Source organism: Colobus angolensis, unplaced genomic scaffold (genome assembly GCF_000951035.1).
Source record: "Colobus angolensis palliatus isolate OR3802 unplaced genomic scaffold, Cang.pa_1.0 Scaffold200, whole genome shotgun sequence".
In the NCBI taxonomy this organism is placed as follows: domain Eukaryota; kingdom Metazoa; phylum Chordata; class Mammalia; order Primates; family Cercopithecidae; genus Colobus; species Colobus angolensis.
The window spans coordinates 6,837,427-6,858,272 of record NW_012115156.1 but is presented as its reverse complement, the minus strand read 5'-3'; the positions used below and the strand labels follow the sequence as shown (position 1 = coordinate 6,858,272).

General features: G+C 36.0%; 1 protein-coding gene across 2 annotated transcripts in view; it reads left to right on the top strand.

The window, feature by feature from the left end:
• WDFY3 (WD repeat and FYVE domain containing 3) overlaps window positions 1–20,846 on the top strand; it is a 273,196-nt gene that overhangs the window by 179,880 nt on the left and 72,470 nt on the right. For both annotated transcript variants that reach the window (XM_011941788.1, XM_011941789.1), the window contains 7 exons: window positions 1,680–1,800; window positions 2,025–2,242; window positions 7,080–7,315; window positions 8,805–8,939; window positions 10,336–10,515; window positions 12,509–12,742; window positions 20,020–20,119. In XM_011941788.1, coding sequence (XP_011797178.1) covers window positions 1,680–1,800; window positions 2,025–2,242; window positions 7,080–7,315; window positions 8,805–8,939; window positions 10,336–10,515; window positions 12,509–12,742; window positions 20,020–20,119 — 1,224 coding nt within the window. The remainder of the gene's footprint in view (window positions 1–1,679; window positions 1,801–2,024; window positions 2,243–7,079; window positions 7,316–8,804; window positions 8,940–10,335; window positions 10,516–12,508; window positions 12,743–20,019; window positions 20,120–20,846) is intronic.

Here is a 20,846-nt window from a genome sequence, read left to right as displayed (position 1 = left end):
TGCTGGAGTGCAGTGGCACAATCATGGCTCACTGCAGCCTCGACCTCCTGGGCTGCAGCGATCCTCACACATTAGCCTTTTGAGTGCCTGGAACTATAGGTGTGTGCTAGCATGCCCAGTTCATTTCTTCATTTTTTTAGAGACGGGGTCCAACTGTGTTGCCCAGGTTGGTCCCGAACTCCTGGACTCAAGAGATTCTCCCACCTCAGCCTCCCTCATGTTTTGTTACAGTCATGAGCCTGTGCACCTGGCCCCCAAATTTGCTTCTGCAGCTTTCTCAGCTCTCTCAGCCTTCATAGAGTTGAAGAGAGTTCAGGCTTTGCTCAAGATTATGTTTTAGCTTAAGGGACTGTTGTAGATGATTTAGTCTTCTATCTAGACCGGTAAAACTTTCTATCAGCAATCGGCTGTTTCACTTTTTTTTTTTTTTTTTTAAATCATCGTGTGTTCACTGGAGTAGCACTTTCAGTTTTCTTCAAGAGTTTTTTCTTTGTATTCACAACTTAGCTAACTTTTTAGCACAAGAGGCCAGCTTTGAGCTTGTGTCATCTTTCAACATGCCTTCCTCTCTGAAACTTAATCATTTCTTGCTTTTGATTTAAAGTGAGAGATACATGACTCTTCCTTTCACTTGAACATCTAGGTGCCATTGTAGGGTTATTAATTAGTCTAATTTCGATACTATTATGTCTCAGGGAATAGGGAAGCCTGAGAAGAATGAGAGAGATGGGGAAATGGCCAGTTGGAGCTGTCAAAACACACATTTTTTATTAAGTTCACTGTCTTATAAGAGTACAGTTTGTGGCACTTGTAAACAATTATGATAGCAACATCAAAGATCACAGATCACTGTAACAGATATTATAATAATGAAAAAGTTTGAAACATTGTAAGAATTACCAAAATAAGAGACATGAAGTGAGCACATGCTTTTGAAAAAAAATGGCCTGATTGGACTCGCTGTATGTATAGTTGCCACAACCCTTTAATTTGTAAGAAAGGCAGTATCTGCAAAGTGCATTAAAAGGTGTGGCTCTGTGAGGTCTGTGACTCAGTAACACATAGCTCTGCTGGAGTAGAGCTGGGCCTAGAACGCTGGGTTGTCGATGCCCAATTCTGTGTACTTGCAGTACTATCTGAGAACGTCTGAGCTCCGTTACTTCCTTTCTTTTCTAATTTCTCTTTTATGTGTTTGTGTGCCTTTGCCTTTCTTCTGCGCTATTCAGTTCTAACTTTTCTTTATGTTATTACATTTACTGAATAAGTCTTTGCTTTCTATTTTCAATTTTTAAATCTGGTAGATTTAACTGTATCTTTCAAAAAAGAAACTAAAATTTAAGAATTTGAGAGGTTGAGAGTCAGTGGTGATTATTATTTTTATTCACATGGTCCTCATTTGATGACTTTCCCCCTATTGGGAAGGCAAGGGGAATATTAAAAAAGATCTCACAGCCTTATTATCACTAGTTTAGGAAATGTCAAATGTAAATGAACAATTTTCAGAGTTCTACAGAGAAATATTTAACTGACCCTTTTTCTTGTCCATGTTGGTGAAAAGCAGTCCTGGAGAAAATGTTTTCTGAGAGATATATTTTTCAGTAAACTTTCCAAGACCTATGTTGTATATTTTCTTTTAACTTATCTACTAGGGAGATTTAATGTATTTATTTTTATTTAAGGAACTGAAGAGGAGTTTGGAGGTCTTGTATCTGCTAATCTTATACTTTTGAGGAATAGACTTCTGGATATCTTGCTAAAACTAATTTATACATCTAAAGAAAAGACAAGCATTAATTTGCAGTAAGTAAATATTTTTAAAAGTTATTATACCAGTTGCTACTACTAGTTAATTCATGTTAGGCAAAAGAAGGAATTGCCATTGACTTTAAATAGATTTTTTTAACCCTGAAGTTTATAGTATCTCAAGAATGAAACTCGGTCTTCTTTTTCCTTTTTGATTTGAAATCCTAATTTCTGAAAGTAATTTTGTTTTTTGTTTTTTAAATCCATCTCTCTTTGAATAGAGCTTGTGAAGAACTGGTGAAGACACTGGGTTTTGACTGGATCATGATGTTTATGGAGGAACACTTACATTCCACCACAGTTACAGCAGCCATGAGGATTCTTGTTGTCCTACTAAGTAATCAGTCTATTCTTATCAAGTTTAAAGAAGGACTCAGTGGTGGAGGATGGCTTGAACAGACAGATTCTGTCCTAACTAATAAGATTGGAACTGTATTAGGTATGAGACTTTTCTAGTCAGCTGCTTGAAAATGAGCTGGTGTGTTTTGTTTTATTTTTAAATTTTATGTAAACTTATCCTCTGCAGTTTGATCACCATTAAGGAGATATTAATTTTAATTAATGATAGAATGAAGATCTTAGAAGATTTCAAATTAGGCCTTTTAAGTGGCAAATCAAACTGAAGACAGATAAGACACTAAGATTTGAAAACTCAGGGAATTCTTCAGGATCTTTTTGTAATATAGGCCTTACTGATCTGTAAGTAAATAATTAGCAAATTATCAGTAGAACTAAATTAATAATAATAAGAAATATTTATTTTGAGTACTTACTGTGTGCCAGTTCCTAAACACTTGCCAGGTAATAACCTTTCATCAGTCTGTGAGGTACAAATACTATCATATCTATTTTACAGATTAGAAAACCAAATTCATTTTATTCAGTTCCAAAGCCTATGCTTTTAACATTTATGTTATATTGCCACACAAGGATATAAGCTCACTGGTACCATAGCTATTTTCAGCCTACAACTGAGCATTTACCTACTGTTAGAAAATTGCAGTTTCCTATGCTAGATTTATTTGAACTCATATGTTTCCATTTATATTAGTAATGTTACTTTGGAAAGTATATATTTGAAGGTAGTGTTTTTATTGAAAGGCAAAGTCATTCAGTTCTTAAATAATTTTAGATATACATTTGTCATGTAACATTACCTTGTAAATCGTGTCTAATTTTTGTATGTCTGATCTTAACAAGCTTATATTGAGAATATCTGTTTACCTTGGTCCAATGGGAAAACTAGGGATTAGAATTTAATATGTAATTTATTTATAGAAAACAAGTTTAAGTATCAGTGTCTAGGTGCTGCCTGTACTACTAATTCAAACATGAAAGCAAGTGATAGGAGACAGATCTTTTTTTTTTTTTTTTTTTTATTTTGAGACAGAGTCTCGCTCTGTCACCCAGGCTGGAGTGCAGTGGTGCAATCTTGGCTCACTGCAAGCTCCACCTCCCGGGTTTGTGCCATTCTTCTGCCTCAGCCTCCTGAGTAGCTGGGACTACAGGCACCTGCCACCATGCCTGACTAATTTTTTTTTTTTTTTTTTTTTAGTAGAGACAGGGTTTCACCATGTTAGCCAGAATGGTCTCGATCTCCTGACCTCGTGATCTACCCGCCTCTGCCTCCTAAAGTGCTAGGATTACAGGCATGAGCCACCGTGCCCGGCCATAGGAAGACAGATCTTTCAACATAGTACTATCGTATTGTTATTTCATATATGAAGAAGGTCTGAAGAAACTTTGTATGTGATAAAGGAAAAGTAATATCATTTCCATGTCACCGTGAAATCATTTCTAAAGAAAATTGTCTGGTTTATAATATACAGTTTAAATGATCATCATAGGTACTTTTGTGCTCAAAAAATATATCACTATTTTACATGAACTCTGGGGAAGGATTTAATCTACAGATATAATTGTTTTGAACACTTTAGTAGTAAGAAGTTTCGTTTATTGGCCTTAATAATACCTACTGGAGAATAAATAATGAAAGGCACAATTGAATGTGAGTTCTGTTGAATATGCAAGGTTTAAATGCTAATTGACAGCAATGGTTATTTGGAACACCAACAGCAGCAGGAGTAATCACGCCTGAGATTTATAATAGTACTTTGTGGTTTGAAAAATTATTTCACATATATAATCTCATTTGTCCTTCAAGATTCTGGAGACAGACATATATTTGATCGCGTATAAGTTTTATTTTCTAGAAAATAAGCCTAAATAATACAAAGTAAGGATTAATTTCTCTAATTAGGAAATTAAGACTGTTAACTACATAAGGTTAGTTTGCGAGGCAGTAATACTGTCTAAGAATCTGTCTTTTCTTAGTCCTGTGCTTTTTCTGTCCTGCATCACTTTCACTGTATCTGACCTACCTGATTTCATGCATTAGAATCTTTTGGTCCTTCATTGGTACTTGCGTGAGCATGCATATGCTGCTCCTATTTCAAAGAAGAAATCTAGGTATTCAATTTAAATTTAATTTCAATTTGACCCCGCTTAACTTAATTTTCCCTGACTATCTATCTGACACATACACATTTTTGTGTATATAAACAGGTATACATATAAGCTCATTTCTCCTTGACGGAATAGCAACCTATTTTTTTTTTACTTTTTTATTCACATTTATTGGTTTTCGTCAAATTTTTCTTTATAAAAATACATTTTTTTATTTTACTTTAAGTTCTGGGATACATGTGCAGAACACGCAGGTTTGTTACATATATATATGTATGTGCCATGGTGGTTTGCTGCACCTATCAACCCGTCATCTAGGTTTTAAGCCCCACATGCATTAGATATTTGTCCTAATGCTCTCCCTCCCCTTAACCCCCACCCCACGACAGACCCAGTATGTGATATTCACCTCCCTGTGTCCATGTGTTCTCAGTGTTCAGCTCCCACTTATGAGTGAGAATGTGCGGTGTTTGGTTTTCTGTTCCTGTGTTACTTTGCTGAGGATGATGGTTTCCAGCTTTGTCCATGTCCCTGCAAAGGACATGAACTCATTTTTTTTTATGGCTGCCATAAAAATCTTTCATGTAGCTGAAACTTGTATCTAAATTAATGCTTAATTGTAGTATATTAAATATTCCTTAAGATTAATTATAGGGAAAAATAATGTGAGACTTCAGAGAGGAAAATGATAATGCCAGTTTTGTCTTTTTTTTTTTTAGGACTTGCAGTGTAATCAAAATCTATTTCCCTATTTAATGTATAAAATACCACTTCATGTCTTTTGGTTTCTTTTTCATTTTTTAAAATTTTTTCATGTTTTAGAGATTGGATCTTGTTATGTGGTCCAGGCTAGACTTAAACTCCTGGGCTCAAGCAATCCTCCCATCTCAGCCTCCTGAGTAGCTGAGATGTCTTTTGATTTCTTAGAGCTCAAAACATCGTTTATTCTTATAATTTTATTTAGAATTTACTATAAAGAAAAATCAGCATGATCTTCTAATTAAGCCAATCTTTCAGAAATGTGGCAGTTTCATTAATAAGGGCAAAGAAAATAATAATTTTAGAGACTCTAAAATGGAGAAATTCGTTTTCATAGCATAGTACTGCCACTTATGCCACATTGTGACTTTGAACAAATCCTGTTTTCTCTGTTGTAAAAATGCTAATAGTAATTTCTACCTCACATATTCATTGTGATTAAGGAATGATACAGGAAAGAGCTTGTTGAATTGCTATATAATTTTTTATTAACTAGAAGAGCATACTTTGGAAGTTAATTCATGTCACACTGAGGAATTGGTTAGGATGAAATATTTTAAAAGCAACGTAGACATAAAATTTTCCTTTATTATGTAAAACAGTAGTTGTAATATGTACTTTGCAGCATTCCAGAAAAAAAGAAGTTGAAAAAAATATGTCTATCTATGCTGAGTGCAGTGGCTCATGCCTGTAATCTTAGTGCTTTGGGAGGCCAAGGCGGGAGGATCACCTGAAGCTAGGAGTTTGAGACCAGCCTGAGCAACATAGCAAGACCCTGTCTCTACAAAAAAATTTTTTTAATCAGCCAGGCATGGTCGCATGTCCCTGTAGTCCTAGCTGCTGGTGAGGCTGAGACGGGAGGATCCTTTGAGTCCAGGAGTTTGAGGTTAAGTGAGCTACGATCACGCCACTATACTCCAGCCTGGGCAACAGAGTGAACCCTCATCTCTTAAAGAATAAATAACAAATGCAAATATCTATTTGAAATACAAATTGCTTCAGACCGAAATCAATTCTTCATCTATTGGTTGCTATTCACAAGTTTCTGTTGAAAATCTGACCAACATTCACTGTGTAATGAGTACTCCCTAGGTGTGAGGTGAACCAGATGTTTAGGGTATATCCTGAATTTCATTATAAAACAGAGGAAACAAGATTGATAGAAACACTGCTGCCATAAGCTATATTAGTAAGAACTGGCCATCTCCTTTAAAAGCTGGGTTTCTAGAGGGAATTCTGGATGTTAAGCTCAGCCAGTGGATAGCTGCAGCCACAACAGGCTTGGATTTGCCATCCCACTGCCCAGCAGCTTTCCAACAGATTACAGATGATGTTGTGAGTAAAGATTGTTTTACTTACTCATTTGGTCTTATCTCTAAATTCATAAGTAATTTAAGGTTAGCTAGTTTTTCATGATTTTCAGGACAAATGAAATATATTAACTATGTTATAACAAGTTAAAAAATTAGCTGGTGATGGTAGCTCATGCTTGTAGTCCCAGCTACTCAGGAGGCTGAGGCAGGAGGATTGCTTTGAACCCAGGAGGTGGAGATTTAGTGAGCCAAGATCATGGCATTGCACTCCAGCCTGGGCAACATTGCAAAACTGTGTCTCAAAAAAATAAAAATGTATTATAACAAGGATATTTTTAAGTTACGTTTTTGTAGCATTCTAAATTTTGGCTGTATTTTGGATTTCACTTTTTTCTTAGGGAACTACAAACCAAGAACACTATAGCTCCTCTGAGGTCTTTCATTTAATAAGTAGAACTTATAGCACCTTAAGAAGGATTTTCAAACTCCTTGTATCTTATTGTCTCAACTGTGTTTCAAAACCTGTATCCTAATAGACAGGCTTGCTCAAGTCAAACAAATGGTAAAGTAAAACTTGACTGAAGATTAATTCAGCAATTGAATACTTAATTGCCAATAGTAATATGAATGTTCTGGATAGAAATGTTAACACATACTGAATTGCTTTCTCCTTTGTTAATGCAGCATGTTTATCAGTTGCTAATTTTGCACTTCCTGTTGTATTTCCTCTTCTCTTAGGATTCAATGTGGGCAGAAGTGCTGGTGGGAGATCGACAGTCAGGGAGATTAACCGAGATGCTTGTCATTTTCCTGGTTTTCCAGTCCTTCAGTCATTCCTTCCTAAACACACTAATGTCCCTGCCCTCTATTTTCTCCTCATGGCATTGTTTCTGCAGCAGCCAGTTAGTGAGCTGCCTGAGAACCTGCAGGTCAGTGTGCCTGTCATCAGCTGCCGGAGTAAGCAGGGTTGCCAGGTAGGAATTATCTAGCAAGGGGCGCGTGAAATTATGTATTCCAAAGAATCACCGTAGGATAATGGATAATCACTGTAAAACCAACTGTCAATTCCATCACTTTCCCCACATTTAAGGTTTGATTTGGGACAGAAAAATTTGAAAATACCACAGAAAATTTTCCCAAAAAGTCCTTTGTCCTATTTACATTTTTTTCCTATATGATTACTCTGTGTATTATATATGCATAAAGACTCTGTATGGTATTTAATGGTGATCTAAAGAACTCTTTTGTTACATGATTTATTTTATTTTATTTTATTTGTGAGACAGAGTCTTATTCTGTCACCCAGGCTTATTCTGTCACCCGTGCAGTGGCGTGATCTCAGCTGACTGAAAATTTCACCTCCCGAGTTCAAGCGATTCTCCCACCTCAGCCTCTTGAGTAGCTGAAACTACAGTCAGGCACCACCCCATTGGGCTAATTTTTGTATTTTTAGTAGAGACGGGGTCTTACCATGTTGGCCTAGCTGGTCTTGAACTCCTGACCTCAGGTGATCCACCTGCCTCAGCCTCCCAAAGTGCTGGGATTACAGGCATGAGCCACTGTGCCCGGCCTGTTACGTGATTTATTTCTGCAGAATTAAAAATGAAAGGAGTGGCTTATATACCATAAATTAAATATCACTCCTCAAGAGGGTGTGACACGATTCTCAGTGCAAATTCTGATTAGGGAAAAAAAAATTACTTAATGATAGATATTATCAACATTAGGAAAACAGTAAGACTTTAGTTGACTTCTAATTGAAGACTATTAAAGATGTCTATATATAGCTTATATTTGTGGTACTGCAAAGACTTAGGAATTTAGCTTTTAGATTCAACTATGCTTCCATCCTAATGCCAAATGCTATTCAAATCAATTCTAGTAGATGACAAAATCTTTTAAGTGTAAACACTTGAGTCTGTGCCCTTAGATTAAATCAAGATACAGATTCATGCTTAGCGCAGTTGTATTGGTTATGCAGTTTTTCAGTATCCATGGTACCATAGTCATAAAGTTTATTTATAAACCTGCTATTAATAAGTCTCAATTTTTATTTTATCAGGTCTTATCTGTAAGTAATCTAAAATTAAAATATTGCTGAGAATGGGAAAGAAGTGAGCTTAATGTGCTTTGTTTAAAAGATCTTGCTTAAATTTATTGGTTCTATAATTTTATCTCTTGGCTAAATTATATTCTTTAGGAAAAAAGTAGAAAGCAGTGTTTTTAACATAGGTACCTAAGGCAGGATGCAGAATAATACATAGTAATCAATTTTTTTATATCTATAAAAATGAGTTTTAAAATGTAGGATGGAAGGGTACTAGTTCTTTATGTCTATATCATTGGTTACTTTTAAAAACAACAAAAAACTAGTTTCAAAGAAATTTTAGACTATTAGAACTTATGAGGGTCTGTACTGAAAAATTAGTGGTGGCTAATATTTGCTCACTTTCACCTCTGCAGTTTGACTTGGATTCCATCTGGACATTTATCTTCGGAGTTCCTGCCTCCAGCGGAACTGTGGTCTCTTCTATCCATAACGTGTGCACAGAAGCTGTTTTTTTATTATTGGGAATGCTCCGCAGCATGCTGAATTCAGTAAGTTCACTCAGATACCCAGGCCTATCGAGAGTTCCTCCTACCTGGGATCCTTTTTTGTAAATAGAGGAATTTTTTGGTAACATAACTACTTATTTACTGCATGATCTCTGGAACTTCAGACTCTTATGTTAGACAAGGTTATGTCTAATGTGAGAACACACTGTGTAGTTGTTAAGACCATGGACTCTGAAGCCCTACCTGGGTTAAAATCTCACCTGTGGTACTTCCGATCTGTTATCCTCAGTTATGTGCCTCAGTTTCCTGGTGTTTAAAATGCTGGCGATAATAGAATGCATCTCTTAGGGTATTTGTGAGGAATTAATAAGATAGTGTATACACACAAAGCACTTATAAACATGCCTGATACATAATAAGTGCTTCGTAAGTATTAACTTATATTATTAATGTAATAAAATATATAATAATGAATACATGTATAATGAGTATATATTTGTAGTGTATGTTATTACAATTACAATATTACATAATATTTCAACTTTTAAAGTCACTTTCTTTTAGAGGTCAGAAATGTTAACAATACAAGTTTCATTTGATTTTATTTTTGCTTTTCTTCTGCTCTAATTATGTCTAACTTAGAGATGAAGAATTGAAAGAGTAAAAGACAAAATTGATGTTCCTATCGATCTGACAGGAATACGGTGAATAATGACCAGATTTGTTTGTATAATTTAGGATTGTGTTGAAACAGGAAATATTAACTTGACTCCTTGAATTGCATGTACCTGACAAATCTAATTTCAGTCAAAACTATTGTGGTATCATCTAAGAACAGAACATTACCATTAGATGTACTAATTTAGAATGTTTTAGTAGTCTTATTTTGGTGCCTATTCATAAACAACTACAAAAACATAAGAAAAGTTTTTTAAAAGATACTCTCTGGGCAGATATCAGAAGATATACATTGTTCAAATATACAGTATTCGTGTTTTTTCTTTAATCATCATCATTGTTGTATTGCATAATGCTTAAGAGTGAGGCTCAGAAAGGTGAAGTTATTTCCCCTCCTTTTATCTTACTCCTAACTTCCTAGCGTGATGCACGATGGGGCAACATGGATGGTAATACAGCTACTTTGGTACTACCAACACTCATGGTAATAATAATGAATAATCAAAACCATTGATAATGGTTAGCAGACCTGTGAGTAATCCAACGATTAGACAATGATCCCATCAGTTTCTAAGGGGATTTCTTTTAAGCTAGTGTCTAAATTTCTTGGCATGTGTGTTTGCTCATATGTGTGCTTTATAGAGTTTTGGACCATCAATATATCCAGTTTCATAGGAATACTGAGTAGTGGATTTTTAAAATAATTTATAGCAGTGTCAATTACTCTAACATAGTGTTTCCTCTCATGTCCCCATAACAGCCTTGGCAATCAGAAGAAGAGGGATCTTGGCTCCGAGAATATCCTGTGACCCTAATGCAGTTCTTCAGATATTTGTATCACAATGTCCCAGACCTTGCCTCCATGTGGATGAGCCCTGACTTCCTGTGTGCATTAGCAGCCACGGTCTTCCCCTTCAATATTCGCCCTTACTCAGAGATGGTAGGAAAGGGGGAGGAAAATGTCAGAACTGGAATTAGTCTGTTTCAATGGTTAGCAGATTTTTTTTGACAATCTTTTAGGCTTCTGAACAAGTTACAGTTTCATAACTTTATACATCACCTCTTGCATTATTGTCTGGTGTCCCCAGCTCCCCACAGTTTCCTTCTGCTTTCTCCTAAAATCACAGTGAACTCTACTTCCTTTTCTCATTCACTATATTCTTGTAAGTCCCTTGTTAGTAATTTCCCTTTTCAAGTAGTTGATTCATTTCTTATTTTACATGATGCCAGCTGTGTAGTTATAAAATGTTCTTTTCCATTAAGATAACTCTAGTCTGACCAAATTTATTTATTTTTTATTTTAGGAAGTAAGTATTTGCTGGATTTAACTTTTACAAATAAATTATAGGGTTAAAAGCAAGTGTTGGTCCTTTCTTCTGCCTGACTTTTCTTTTTTCATTAAACTTTTATTTTGCATATTTTGTACTAACTTAAAAACTACTAGATTATAATCACATATAGTATGTATAGATACTCTTTTGTCCTTTAAAATAAGCCCAAAAATTGTGTTAGCATGTACAATATCACATCTTCATATGCTGCCTTGTTTCCTGCTTTGAAAATATATTCACATGGAAATTCACTGAACCACATTTTTCCAGAGGCCTTGATGGATAGTTTCATAACCTAGAGTCTAAATACTGTTCATTACAGTAACTAATAGTTCAGTTGACATAAATACTGATAACTTCAAAACAAATGAACTGCTGTAGTTTACACAAAACCATATTGCAGGGGCTTGTACTTATCACTTTTGCACGTTGATGTTGATTAGTTAATAAACTGTAAACATAAAACAGGTTTAAAAATAAATAGATAAAACACACCCAAAAGATAGTTATTCCTCCATAGTACTTCAAACTTTCATGATTTTTCTTCTTATTTCCACCATGTACTCTAGAACCTTGGGTAGATGACCTTCTTTATACTAATTTTTCTCCATGTATAAAGGTACAGTACTTATTTTAAAGTGGTGGGGATTTTTAGGAGAAGGGCAAATATGACACATGACCTTAATACCCTGGCTTGTTTATAATGTTTAGAATCCTTATTTTTGGTTTAAAAAAAAAAAAAAAAGACCTTGAATAATATATCAGTGTCTTTTCCTTGTCAGCATCTTTTTTTTTTTTTTTTTTTGAGACAGGGTTTCACTCTTGTCATCCCAACTGGAGTGCAATGGTGGCATGATCTCGGCTCACTGCAACCTCTGCGTCCCAAATTCAAGTGATTCTCCTGCCTCAGCCTCCTTAGTAGCTGAGATTACAGGCATGGACCACTATGCCGGGCCAATTTTTCTGCGTTTTTAATAGACATGGGGTTTCGCCATGTTGGCCAGGCTAGTCTCGAACTCCTGATCTCAGGTGATCCGCCCGCGTCGGCCTCCCAAAGTACTGGGATTACAGGCGTGAGCCACTGCGTCTGGCCATCAGCGTCTTATAATTTCTTTGCTAGTCTCTCTCTCCCTGTCACTTGGTTTCAAAATTGGTACTAGTATTGTTGGTTTTTTTAAATTTTTTTTTTTTAACCTATAAAAAATGGATCAGCCCTTACATGCTACCGTTATGCCAGATTTTTATCTGAAATTCTGTGACATTTGACTTCACAGTAGGGGTAGAGTTCAAATATGGAAACATAGTTATCCTCATTTTATTCCATATATTTTAAGTGCAGTTAGCCGCAGTAGACATATAATTCAACATGAAGGTGATATGTTGTTAGTGGTCAGTCAGAAACACCATATGTTGCATAACCATGACATATGGTGCCAGATTACTACCTTGAAAGGAAGGGTCGAGTAAAGCAGAGTGAAATAATGTGCTGAACAGCTTAATAGGTGGAAAACGCTGCTGCTACAGTTTTATTTTTAGGAAACACAGAGGTAGAAATGGCAGGGTCTAATGTGATTACCATATCTTTCCACTTGATTTTACTAGGTGACTGACCTTGATGATGAAGTTGGATCTCCAGCAGAAGAGTTTAAAGCATTTGCAGCAGACACAGGGATGAACAGGAGCCAATCAGAGTACTGCAATGTGGGCACCAAGACATATCTGACCAATCACCCGGCTAAAAAGTTCGTTTTTGACTTCATGCGAGTCTTAATCATAGACAACCTCTGTCTCACCCCTGCCAGCAAGCAAACTCCACTAATTGATCTTTTGTTGGAGGTAAAGAAAAAGAAACGCATTTATATCTCTTTTGCATTACTTTTTAAATTAGAACATTAGTAACCTAGCAAGTTCTATGCCAAAGATTTCTAATTCCTCTTGTTTATATGTAGGCAGAACATGTTATAGGCTGTGCAAAGTTCTTAATCCCACATGTGCTTTAGACCCTATCAATTTGTTCTTCTTTTCCTTCCCTCAAGGATGTCTCTGATTCAGTCCTTTATCATCCTTTCTCTAGGAGCTGGCAAACTTCTGTAAAAAGCCAAATAGTAAATATTTTCAGCTTGTGAGCCATACTGTCTCTGTCACAACTGTTCAGCTACGTTGTTGTAGCTAGAAAGTAGCCATGGACAGTACGTAAGAGAATGAGCATGGCAGCGTTCTGATAAAACTTTATCTACAGAAACAGCACAGGCTGTATTTGGCCCACAGGCCATAGTGTGCCAATATTAACAGTGCCTAGTGACATTGTCTTCTTACCTTATAACTTCCTACATCAATTTATCTTACCTGCATTGCCAGGTGTTACTGTTGTCAGTGTCCTGTGCAGCATAAGACATGGTGTATTGTACAGAATAGGTGCCCAGGATGCACTTGTTAAATTCCCCAAGGCAGCAGACTTCTAGGTTGCCTGCCTGCCCATTCTCCTGACAATTGATATGAATCAGCTGATGCTTCAGAAAATGAGAGTGGCTCTAAGCTTTTAAGTGACCTCACTGCTGGCTCTAGAAATTAGCTATCCCAGAAAAGTATTAAAAAATGTTTACCTAGAAAAGCCTGAAGATATCACAGAGAGAAAATTTAATACCGTATAATTAGTTGCATATACGTTAATGGTCTTTTGACCAATTCATGTAAATAAGGTCAAACAGTCCATGCCAGGGGCTCTGAAAATAATATGTTTTGTGAAAGAGTACATCTGTGGAGAAGACTGCTTTTCTCTCTGAGGAACTTCCACTCTCTCTCAGCCGTTTGACAGCTGAACCTGAGTTTTTTTTTGTGCGCCCTCTAGTGGCTAGTACAGTTAACTTATAAATAGCAACCTGAAAACCACATGTTTATCTTACTCATGTGAAAATATCTCAATTTGGTCAATTTTTTAAAAATCACTAATGTAATTAGGGTACCAGTTATGCTAAGCATTTAACCAGGATGACAATGTTTAATAATGGCAGGAGAATAATTGGTTTCCTCACTAATGCATGTGGTAGAATTAAAAAGCAGGCCCAATGGAACTTCTCCCCTTTGGAAACTTTAAAAAGCTTTAAGAAGAGAGATGACCAGTACCTCACTGTGTATGGTAAAAATGTGAAGCATTTTGTGAAAAAGTGAAATAGTTTATCAGAAAATAATAGGATAAAGGCCAGAAGAGAAGTGTGCAAGAAAGCATAACTGATCAAAAAAGGAATGAAAGATATGGAATGACTGGAAATATCCAGTGATAGCATTTTCAAGCTTCTGGAGCCTGAATAGCTAATTAATTAACCATATATAAATTGTATAATTGCCCTTTATTTTTGTTTTCTATATTTTTTTAGTAGGAAAAATTTGATATATAATAACATGTATGAACCTTGAAGTAAGGTTCTCTTCGTTGTGGGCATGAATTTGCCCTATAGTAGAATAGTGCTTCGTTATACAAGGGAGTAGAATTATAGTTCAGGGAAAAGCAGGGGGTGTCAGGATTGAAGTTTCCAGATAGATTATAAACTGCTTAGAGACCAACTTTCATGTATTCCTTCATCTCTCACAACAGTTAGCACAGAGACTTGGTGTATTCTGTCAGTACAGTAAGTCCTCGCTTAATGTCATTGATAGGTTCTTGGTAGCTGCAGCTTTAAGCAAAATGATGTGTAACAAAACTAAATTTTTTTCCTCATCAACCTTATAATAAAACTATGTTGAAGGAAACAATGTTATTTGAAGACCTGCTGTACATTGTTTCGCTTAAAGTTGCAGTTGCCAGGAACCTGCCAATGACATTAAGTAAGGCTTACTGTATTTTTGAATCATTTAACTATTCATCCCTGGAAATTCCCAAACAGGAAGATAGGATACTATCTAATAAAAAACATAGAAATTTGCTTTTAAATATTTTGAGGATCTTTAATATACATATGCAGAATACATATACAAAAAAAATTTATATTAATGAAATATTAACATTCTACGTCTTCCAATGGTGTAACAATTAATTATAAACCTATGATTTTGAAAATAATGATTATGAAGTCTTTATCCATGAAGAGATTCAAGAAGAAAATTAGGTTGAGCATGGTGGCTCATGCCTGTAATCCCAACCCTTTCTTTTGGAGGTCAAAGCAGGAGGATTTCTTAAGGCCAAGAGTTCGAGACCAACCTGGGCAACAGGTGAAATCCCATCTTTACAAAAAAATTAGCCATAGCCAGTGTTGTGGTGCGTGCCTGTATCCTACCTACTGGAGGCTAAGGTGGAAGGATCACTTGAGCCCAGGAGTTCAAATTTGCAGTGAGCCATGATTACACTACTGCATTCCAGTGCATTCTAGCCTAGGTGTCAGAGTGAGACCCTGTCTCAAAAAAAAAAAAAAAAAAAAGACTAGGAAATAATCTCCTTATCCACAGACTTTTATGTGCAAAAAAAAAAAAAAAAAAGAGAGAAAGAGAGAATTATCTTATATATTTACCATTTACCTTTGTGAAGGAAGGGGCTTGAACATCTGAGTCCAGTAAACGTGAACCAGAGCATGTTCAGTCTTATGAGTGTTAGAATTTCATTTTTAAAGTATCTACTTACTTGATTATATCTACAAAAGAACATGTAAAATTATCTTCATTAGCAGTAAAATTCATTAGCATGCAAATAGGAGATTCCCATTCATATAGACTGGCTTTAGTGTGACTGAGGCCAAATACAAGGGAAGTGGTGTGGTGTGGCAGAAAGCTAGAGCATAAGTTTGAGAGTAAGAAGTGCCTGGGTTTAAATTCTGGCCCTGTTGTTTATTGTATAAGCATGTTCATCTTCCTAAGCTAAATTCATTCTCTAGAGAATGATATTATTTACCATCCCTCTTACAAGATTACTGTGAGGGTTAAATATATGTACATCACCCAGCAAAAAGTATTTTGAGGAATTACATGTGTGCTGGATATACCTGTGTGACCTTGACCAAGTTCATTTATCTTCACATCTATACAATTTACGTATCTGTAAAATGACATAAAAGTGGAACCTCTCTCGGAGAATTATTGTGAAAACTAAATAAGATTTAATACTCATAACACAGTGCCCGACACTTAAACATACTCAAAAAATTGACTAAGTGGCCTGTGTCATCTTCTATAGGGGTGCCTAGAGACTCTTTTCCTAGCTCCTGTTTATCAGTAACCTCTGCTGTCACCACCAGACTTCTTATTTGCTGCAAATAAATACTGTGGCAATGGGAAGAAAGTGCATGTGAACAGCTCAAACAGATTTGTGTATATCTGGAGGTAAAGATAATGAAACCGAGAGGGTGCTGACTTGCAGTGTGTGTTAGTCCAACTTCACACTGCTAATAAAGATATACCCGAGACTGGGTAATTTTTAAAGGAAAGAGGTTTAATTGACTCATAATTCATCATGGCTGGGGAGGCCTCAGGAAACTTACAATCATGGCAGAAGGGGAAGCGAACACGTCCATCTTCACATTGTGGCAGCAAGGAGAAGTGCAGAGTGAAGTGGGGGTATACCCCCTTATAAAACCATCAAGTCTCATGAGAACTCACTCAGTATCACAAGAACAGCATGAGAGTAACCACCCCCATGATTTAATTACCTTCCTCTGTCCCTCCCATGACTTGTGGGGATTATGGGAGCTACAATTCAAGATGAGATTTGGGAGGGGATACGGCCAACACTTCTCTGACACCATAAGCACCTGGCTGTGGTCTGAGAAGTTCACTGTACTCTATTCCAACCGTCTTCTGCAAGAGCTCCCCATTGTCATACATCAGAGTGAAACCCACCCTGAGGAACTACAGGGATACAAGCAAAAAACAATGGCCAAGTGGGCAAAGAGAGCACCACAGAATAACTCAGAGAGGAAAAATCAGTCAACAGGCAGACTACAGTCAGAATCAGGAGACTCAAAATCCTATCTTTAAAGCCGTCCAGCCCATTACAGAAACAGGACAGAATTCCAAAGGCTTGCCTTCCATAGTGACTGTGCTGTTTACCCCTGGGCAGCAGACGTGTACAGGCTGTCTGGCCTGTGTGTGGGACACAAAGATTCTGGGTAGTATCCCCACGACCTCGAAAAGGATTCTGATTGTTTAAAGATGGATATGTTGACTGGCTGCCTTCATTCTGGTTGTCTGGTGGGCCAACCAGTCTTATCTAAAAGAGTGATGAAGAGATTGTAGCCCACACTCTGCAGGTTTGCTCTTGTGCTTTTAACTTTCATGAGGAGATTTTAGTAGAGTGGGGAGAGTATGATGTAACTGGTGAAGCCATGGGCTTTGGCTTCACAGAAACTGAGATTTGAATCCTAGACGTGACTTGACCAAGTGACTTACTCTCTTGAAGCCTCAGTTAACTTATTTCTAAAATCATTAGTATCTATTTCAAGGGTATTTTCCTGACTATATGAGATAAAGTATATATATAAGCCCTATATAAGCCCTGTGTCTGGCACAAAACAGTAGTCCAGTGAATTGTTTAAAAAGAAAAAGAACATCTCAGAGACAACAATGCATGCTTTCATAAAATGTTAAGTCCTTGAAAAGTTAGACTGCTATACATCTCAGCAAGAACATCAAACAAGGCTACCAGGACCAGTCACAAGTGTAAATTCTGGGTCCTCATCATGCGTGTAACAGTTTTATTGAGACAAATCAGAAAATTAAATGCCTGTTGATGAGTAAGCCAGTCTTAAATCCTTCTGGAATAAGAAAGAATATTATTTTAATAAAAATAAATTACATTCACCAAGCACTTCTGTATGTTTAATAGTCCCTTTGTTTTACAGACTTCAAAACTTTTTCTAGTTAAGATCTGGTAAGCCCTACTCATTACTACTTATCTCATTAACCACCTTGAGTTGATTATGAACCTGAAAGAGTAGCTTTCTTTTTTTGAGACAGGGTCTTGCTCTGTTGCATAGTCTGGAATACAGTGGCACAGTCCTGGCTCACTGCATCCTTGACCTGCTGAGCTCAATCAATCCTCCCATCTCAGCCTCCCAAGTAGCTGTGACTACCGGCACACACCACCGTGCCAGACTTTTTGTTTTGTTTTGTTGGTAGAGACAGGGTTTTGCCATGTTCCCCAGGCTGATCTTAAACTCATAGGCTCAAGTGATCCACCCACCTTAGCCTCCCAAAGTACTGGGATTATAGGCATGAGCCTCCATGCCCAGCCAGATTACCATTTTTTTCAAAATGTTTATGGCCTTCTGTGACTGGAAAGCTTTATTGCTTACCAAATTATGATGACTCAAGCTATTGGATAAAATGGTCTCTGATATAATTATAAGGAAAACCTCCTGTAACTGTCAGTCTGCTGTTAATCACTTAAAAGTCCCCACATCCTCTTCAGTTTATAGGGATAAGACACTCAATGTAGTATCAGCTTGAAAGGACTAGACAGGCCTTGGTCACAAGTCTCCTGCTCGCTATTGTATTAATCTGTTAACTACACAGGAAAATTTATCAAGATTAAAAACAACATGAGATGTTCTTCACTTTTTCCCAAATTAGTTTAATGACAAACCAAACTCCTAAGTACTGGTATTCTTTTAATTCTTACTAGACCCATATTTTGTCATTTTAAAACAAAATAAGTAGTCTTATGCAGAAGAAGGAGCAATTTTCCTTACAATTTTGGTTTAGCGGTTGGCTTTTGAGAACTTAGGTTAGTGTTCTTGTTCTCAATATAGAACTTTTATTCTAGCTACTTTCTTAAAACATTTAACAGGACCACCTTGAAAATCAGAATAGAAGGGAAAATAGAACAGCATTCTAAAAGCCCACCTTTGTAACATGGTCATAAATATAGTCCCGGATCTCCCTGTTCAAGAATAAGTAGGTTCTTCTATTTCACTTGCAAAAACTCAATACTGTGCCTGAATCTAAAACATACAGATCTCTTTTTAAGAAAGGACGTTATGACATTTATTGAGTTGTTTAATATCCAACTCCTATCAAAAACCTGGCTGAAACTACTGTCATTTGAGGGTGACAAAAGGCTCTTTCCTACGTCTCATCCCACTGTTCCCAGTTCCTTGCTGCTCACCAGATCAGATACTGGAAAGTTATGCACCGGGATTGTCGTACCCTAATTACCGGTAGAATTGTTGTCAGTAGACTACAGTTTAACTTTGTGCTCGACACTTTAACATAAGATAATTTTCAGAATCATCTTTGTACATTGTAAAACTTAGCAAAGATACCACCTATATAGGGTTGTTCACTGTCCTCACAAAAACCCACAGAGAACATTCCTCTCAGAACAATTTTAGGAAAACATATGTCTTTGCTGACCATCTATTGTGTTTTTCTTTCCTTCTTACTTTTTTTCATAAAAGGGTCTTGCTATATTGCACAGGCTTGACTCAAACTCAAGCAGTCCTCCCACCCCAGCCTCCCTAGTAGCTAGGACTGTAGGCACTTGTGACACTATGTGTTTCTTTGTATAGACAATAGAAAGCTTTATAAACCATTGTTTTCTTGACACCTATGAAGCTCAGAAATTTGTGCGTAATTTTTTTTTGTTGCAAATATATTTCCCCTCCCTATTGACATGCCCTCGTGATTACTAGATTCTTGGAGGTTTTTTTATTTTAATGGCTTTATAATTCATTTGTTATTTATTTTATCTGTATTTCATTATAAACTGCCATATCTCTTTTGGAAGTGAGGTGCGATAACAGTCAAATATTTATTATATTGCTAAAGTTTATATTGTTATAAACTGTTATAACAGTTTTTATATAACAATACTATATATATTGTTTATGTATTATATGTTATATAATATAAACTGTAACCATATAATAAATGTAATGTTTAGAATACTATGTTTTAAGAACTTGATTCAAAAGAAGATGACGTTTCACCTTTACTTTAAATTATTTTTAATTCTATAGTTAGAAAATATGTGAAAGTCCGTAAGCGTGTATACCATCTCTCATGGCATTTTAAAAAATTTGTCAGTAGGATTTTTTAATCTTTTTAATACATTAGGTAATGTAAATATGGTTGAGCTCGTATTTTTGTTGTTGTTGGTTCTGTTTCTAATCCTAAATTTTCTTGATTAGGCTTCCCCTGAAAGGTCTACAAGAACTCAGCAAAAAGAATTTCAAACTTACATTTTGGATAGTGTGATGGACCATTTGCTTGCAGCTGATGTGTTATTAGGTAATTCTGTGTTTTTATTTTATAAAAATACCTATAATCACTTTCCTCTCTAAGCCTCAAGTAAAACTACTTTTTAATATCAGCTTTTTTCTTTCCTTTTTTGTCTGGCCTCTCATACTCAACATTATATTTGTGAGATTTATCTTGTTGCATGTAGCAGGAGTCCATTGTTTTCATTAATATATAGTATTTCATCATGTGATTATATCAATTTATCATTTTACTCTTGACAGACAAATGAAAGTTTTCATCTTAAGATAATTTTAACAGCTGCTATAAACATTCATGTTCATATGGACCACATATGTGTATAATACTTACACATATCTATTGACTGTATACCTATGAGTGGAATTGTTGGGACATAGGTATATGTATGTTATCTTTTTAGTATGGCTTCCAGGACATAGAGTCAAAACACATTGAAATGTGTTTTTTCTGTGTGTCTATATCTAACTACAATAAAAATATAAAACTTAATACATTTACAGTGAAGCCAACATTTGTGTATAAAACAAAGTAGAATTATAAGAGAAGGAAACATAATGGGTTAGTATACTATATATGCTACTTTTGAGTTTCTAGCAATAATACTAATCATATAACCTCTGTGCTATTAAAGTACAATTTTTTTCCGGAAGTAAATTTGCCAGGAAATCTTTAGTATTGTCTTAAAATGCAACTATGCACTCTCAAAGTCAAGTCACACTTTTGTACTTATTCTTAT